This window comes from Astatotilapia calliptera, chromosome 18 (genome assembly GCF_964374335.1).
Source record: "Astatotilapia calliptera chromosome 18, fAstCal68.1, whole genome shotgun sequence".
Taxonomy (NCBI): Eukaryota; Metazoa; Chordata; class Actinopteri; order Cichliformes; family Cichlidae; genus Astatotilapia; species Astatotilapia calliptera.
Genome location: NC_137439.1, coordinates 17,452,130 through 17,458,398, shown reverse-complemented (window position 1 = coordinate 17,458,398; position 6,269 = coordinate 17,452,130). Strand labels below are relative to the sequence as shown.

The window sequence follows — 6,269 nt, the reverse complement described above, 5'->3', positions numbered from 1 at the left end:
ACATTACAAAACTCTACTTTGTTTTCCCTTGAATTCAAAATATATTTTTAGAGGAACGGCTAAAGACACATATGAAGTAGTTTTGATATAAGTAAAGTACACCACTGTATACTTTTACACTTTGGGTGACTTCTGTAAAGTGTTTTCTTTTTGTAATCGTGTTTGGCTTCTTCTCTACACCAACAGTGTAAATGTCAGCAGTGTATTCCCACATATCCAAAGGGCAGGGCTACTTTAATGTGTTTAACAGATCAATATGTTTGAAAGGTCTTCTTTACTGTTGCCAACACATATCTGGCAAATCATCCGAGCATTTTCATCAATAATTTGTTTACCAAATTATTCATTTAAGTCGTGATCAGTGATGAATAAAGGTGCTGGCCGATGGGGAGAACGCCACTGAGACCCGCTCGAGTGGAAACGCAGTCACCAAACAGCTCTTTTAGACACAAATGCCACATGCTCGCTGTTAGCGGCAAAGCTGGAGAGTGCCTAGGCATGACAGAAACACAGAAACACAACCATGCAGGGTCGCTGGGACACCTGTCTTTTACCGACTTGTGTAACAGATGTTTAAGACCAGCTCAATCTGGAATCAGACCAGGGGTATGAAAGGCCAACGTTAGGTGAGTGGGAAACTTTTAAAGTGCAAGACAAAAGCCAACACTTTCATTTTTTTTCTTTCAGCTCCTCTCACTCTATAAGAGGGCAGCTGCTGGGTTTTGGGAGCTGGAGGGGGTCGTGTTTGATATATCGATTCGGTTGAAGAAGGGATGGAAAATTCAGTTGGTCTCGTAGGTGGAGAGCAGGGCAGCATCCACAGGCTCCATGCAGGAGGGGCAGGTGAAGGATCTCATAAGCCAATCATCTATACAGTCCATATGGTAGATGTGCATACATGGCAAGAACCGGATGGGGTCCCCATAAACAAAGTCCAGCATACAGATCACGCATCTGAAAACAGATAAAACAGTCCGCGTAAACACACGACAGCAGAAATCTTCTCAGACTTTCTACATGAAGTGTTCTCCTAAACCTGAAATTATTCATGCTTTAATGTAGCGCAGTTACATGTTATCAATTCATCATTGACTGTTTAATAATAAAATGTCAAAATATTCTCCATTTATACCCTCTGATTTTCAGCTCTAAGTCACTGGAAGTTGTGACGAGACAGACCCAGCGCTCATTCTAATCTACTTTGTTTGATCAGTCTAACTAAAACAATTACACAGCTTATGATTTTACAGATCCAATTTATAGTCAGTAGTTAATCATTAACCCGTAAAAATGTCCACACAACTAAAGGTTGATTTAGACTTTGCGTTGAATTGGGGATTTATTCAGTGGTAAATCTAAGGCATTAACCTGATCTGCACCCTAGAAATTGAACTACACATGTCTGTTCAATACAGTCAAATAATCCTCTGCGTATCCAGCTACTTTTTCACCACTGTTTTTAAATGTATCAGTGAGAGAATAATATTCATAGCATTAGTATAAGGAATAATAATCACCAACATAAGCATCAACATAAGCATGCTCTCCTGGAGGGAGATTACTGAAACCATTGGGATGGATGTGAGGGAATGCACAAAGAAGTGGGAAAACTACAGGGACAAAAATGTTTATCCCCCCCTAAAAAACCTGACCACAACAAAGAGCAGAGACCCAGGAGGGAAAGAAGTCCCAGCATTTTATTTGTTTCGGTTGGCTGGCACTGCATGTACACTGCCGGGACACATCACATGGCTTTTAACACACAATGAACCACACACAAGAATAACTGTCAGCAACAGTGTCGGCCCCTCACGAACATTATATTACAGGTTCTAAAAAAAGACTTCCCACAGGTATCCGAAATCAATTGTCGGTTATTATAGTTTTGTATTTTCTAATTAGATTTTATTTTATTTCGCTTTGACTCTTTGTTTTCAACTAATTTTATCCACGGTACGTTTCCAGATTGGATTTGTTCGTTTCAGTTTGGTTTTTAAATTCATTTCAGTCTCATTTTCAGTCCTTTTAAAGCTACGTACAACTGCTCTCTTATTGTCCCCAATGGGTCACCACAGTGGATGGATCCACATGTTTGATTTGGCACAGATTTTACAACAGATGCCCTTCCTGATGTAAACCTCCCATTTACCCATGCTTGGGAACAGCACAGGCAGTGCACTAGCTTTTGACCCTCTGTTTGTGTCTTCCTCTGGTTTCAAACTGGGGCTCTTTCATGAGTAAGAATAACATGTTAACCAGTACACCATGGAGACACTAGACATTTAAAATGTTTCTATCCTTGCCCAGTCACTTAAACACATTATGCTTGCTTATGTACAACAGCAGTTATGAAAAAAAAAAACCCATAATGCTTATTTATTAGAACAATACCTGGTGTAAGGTTTATGTCACAGCTGCCCAAAATTAACAGTATTGGTAACTACCAAAAATTATTTTCATGTTTCTATAATGGTTAATCTATAAATATAACCAAACTCTTTAGCCAAAATAATATTTATAATGTTAAGATATAAAAACTGTTATTATCCAAGAATTTTCAAATATATCATTTTACAGAAATGCAGGAAAAAAAACAGCAAAGCACATCATTATTATTATTATTATTATTATTATTATTATTATTATTATTATTTGATTAAAATGGCGAACCACGTTTACCCATTTACTTATTTATTCATAGTTAGTTGTATTCTTCATGTTATGCTTGATAGACTTCTGACTTGCCAGAAGTACTGTGTGTCGGTTCAAACGGATATAAAATTTAGCGTATTTGCTTAATAAATAACTATCGGTTTTGGTTTTGAATGGCTAAACAGTAAAAAGCGACGTGTAACCTCATGGTGTGGACACTAACGTGGAAGAAACCGATACTCCTGCTGCTAGTGCTGGCACAGTGTGTGTTGCAATTTTATAAATGGCACAAAATTACATTTAAAAGGTGATTTAACTAACAAGGTACCTGTTTAACAGTTTCATACATCTTGTAAAAAATAAACAAAATATTTGTTTGGCCAATGTTTAACTTTGTTCAATCAAAGTGTGCTCAATTTAAAGGTTTTCTGAGCCATTTATGTTTTTTTGAATAGCCTAATTTTTTTCTCTTGTGATGGGAAGGTTAAGTATAGGCCAATAATCTTTGTCGAAGATGTTTTGTCTACATTGGAGTGAATGTTGCTCATTTTGCTGACGAAGATGAATAAGAGAAAAGGATCAAGTAACAACATCTATATTTGCCCTATGAAAAGATTTTTATTCAAAAATTTGGTTTTTTGGTTGCTTTCAGGCTGAATCAACTTCTGTTTTTATATGTTACCTCTCCAAAAAAATCCATTCACGTGGCACTTTTGTTATGAGCATACATAGTGTTGGTATTTTTTTTTTGCCATGATATAAATGTGTGGCTATACAACACAACTTCCTGCCAAAATACTAGTGAATCATGTCTTTTTGCAACAACAGTTATCTTTTGACCTCTACAGTGGCATCAGCAGTTGTGTTGTGTGTACTCTGTGGGTTTCACCAACCCAACTGTCAAAAAGATCCCACAACTGTCTGTAGATTCCTTTGTTTTTCCAATCCTATAAAAAGTTATAGGTTTTCTGGGTGTATGTGGTGTCATCAGATTTGTTCTACACAATGTCAATCAAACCTGGAAACAGCAGGTAAGCCACCTGTCAAAACTGGGGTTAAACACACCGAAACTTCAACTAGCTGTAGCCATGTGCCCTGGGTGTTTTGAAACACACTTCACAGCAGTGTTTCAAAACATCTGCACTTTGAACGCTTGACACAACATCAAAACTTCTAACTGTGCAGCTTCCTTACACACATTCCCAATCACATGAAGCAAAAACTAATGTACACAACAATTAATACTAATGCTTCTTAACTCGCTTTTTAATTTTTGAAACATAGCTCATTTCTAAAATTCCAATGCTGTCTAGCCCACGAGGTATAATAGCAGTCTGCTAACAGCTACTTAGGAGCTCTGTCACTGGGTTTAACAGCAGTAAAGAGACAGATGGGGGATAAACTAAAGAGACCAGAGATGCTCTAAAAAACCTGGGACCAAAAGAGGAAGTTTTTCAGTTTTGAAAATGGACTGTGGTTTTGCTTCATTTCTGGTCACTGTTACTATGTTGGACACAACAGGGAACCAGCTGAGTTAAAGGAAACATGTTACTTAAGGCTAACAGATGTTTTAACAGATGACAGAGTAATTTGTGCCACAAAAGTTGAAAGAATAAGTACAAATGCAGTTTGTTTTCAAGCTAATGAGCCAGATTTTGCTTTTGTTTGAAAACAGCTGCAACATCACATCTGACCTAAACAGAGTTTACTTCATACCCTCAGATTTTTACGTTTATTGTTTATGTTTTATTATATCTAACCTATAATATATATACATTTCAGACAGAATAATTTTCTATTATAAGGACACACTCCTGCATTAATAATAACAATAGTGTGACACACTGTGAAACAGCCAAACTCCTAAACAACTTTGTTACGATGTACTCCTGAGAAGCAACCAGCCTGAGATCCAAAATGTCTATTCAGTTCTTAGGTTAAAAAAACGCAACCGCACCCCTGCTTGTTGTAAGCTCATCATATTTCAGAAATGTAAAATGCTCACTCTCTGATCTTCTTCTCTGAGCCGTCTTGCCCTCCATCATAAACGCCCTTAGGGAGGTGCTGGATCAGGCCAATGCGCTGAGCTATGCGGATCTGCTCTTCTTCTGTCAGCTGGGTGACCAGACGAGCCTGGCTGGGTGTAGGATGGTACATGGGCATGTGAGCCTGCTCCTGGTAGCACAAACAGGAAAACAACAATATGAAACCAAAACATGTGCTTCCCCCTATAAGCTAACTGTGTGCCTGAAGAAAGTGGTCAGACTAGATTAGGCTCTGTGCTGGGATAAGGTGAATAATGCAGCAGCTGTCTGGTTTGACAACTTTTGATAAATGCCTTCTGTTAACACATACTAAACGTATGATTACTTCTCAAAGGGCCACAGATATGAAACTGAGTTATCCTTTGTTATCACCACCTACTGCATGTTAGCATGTATGTTCTTAACTGACATTAACCTCACAAACTATGATGTTACTCATGTGTCGGGCATGTTCCGCTCCCCTCCCCCGGCCCTTTTGGATTAAAGCACCTGGAAGTTGAGACTGAGCAGCTGCTCACCTGGTAGGGCGGAGGTGGCTCCAGGTCCGGGTCTGTCCCGTCACCGAAACTAGCCCTGTCTGACTGGGATTCGTGGAGCAAAGAAATGTCGTCTGCTGTAGGAGACTTGAGACAGTTACCCATGTCGTCGTGTCCTTTCCTGACCCACGCCAACAAACAAGATATTTGCTGCTAAAGTTGCCCCCCTTGGCTGTTTACTTTCTACACCACAAACTGTTTAGTTACTGTTCAGCTAACTACCGCTGTGGGCACTCTTTACATGCTTATCCGTATAAAACTCCTAAGTAAAAGTTAAATACTAATAGTCTCTCTTCATGTTTAGTTGGACCTCCACCTGAAAAACAAAACAAAGAACTCCCCTCGCTAACGGCAGCTAGCAGCTGAGCTAGCTACTATTACGCTAGCCAATTGGGCGACTTCCTCTATAAGTATCGCTCATTCCTGTGTAAGACTCGCAGTCTCTGCAAAATATCTACTTCAGCTGTAACTTTAGCCGAGTTACTCAGCTGTCTGGGTGTCTGAATGTACAGACATTTCCGCCCTTTAACTTCGTGAGTATTATTTAACAGTTTGCTTCCTTGCTAGCTCTTTCTTCAGCCAAAGGATATGTTATCAGTCCGTTTCATATGACGTAGGTTGTAGTTCTGCATGCTGATTGGACATAAAGCCAAAGAAAAATAGAGCCAAAAAAATAAATAACTGTTAAAAAGTATTTCTAAATATTTAATCTCTACAAAAAAGACTACATTAATATGAAGGAATACTTATAGAGTATTACAAGTATATAAATAACATTTTTTGAGCAGATAATTACATTTAAAGTCCTGCTTAGAAGCTAATGATTTCACTTTCCACACAGCTAACACTGTAATTCATTGCAAAAAATCTAATTTCCAGTTTTGGTCACATGTTATAAAAATAGTCCGGAATAGTTTGGACTGTATACAATGTGCATTATACATTTTTTACATTATACTTTCTTTTTTTTTTAAATACATAAGTTAGATTTTAGAGCACAATGTTTAGTTCATGACTTTTTAGCTGTGTTACAGCC

At 38.2% G+C, this 6,269-nt stretch overlaps 1 protein-coding gene across 1 annotated transcript; it reads right to left on the bottom strand.

The window, feature by feature from the left end:
- Nucleotides 1–553: 553 nt before the first annotated feature.
- On the bottom strand, nucleotides 554–5,840 carry LOC113011155 (RING finger protein 11-like). The gene is made up of 3 exons (XM_026150560.2): nucleotides 5,216–5,840; nucleotides 4,658–4,827; nucleotides 554–954 (listed from the first exon to the last, which is right to left on the bottom strand). The coding sequence occupies exons 1-3, from the start codon at nucleotides 5,336–5,338 to the stop codon at nucleotides 783–785; spliced, it is 465 nt and encodes a 154-aa protein (XP_026006345.1). The 5' UTR covers nucleotides 5,339–5,840; the 3' UTR covers nucleotides 554–782.
- Nucleotides 5,841–6,269: the final 429 nt, after the last annotated feature.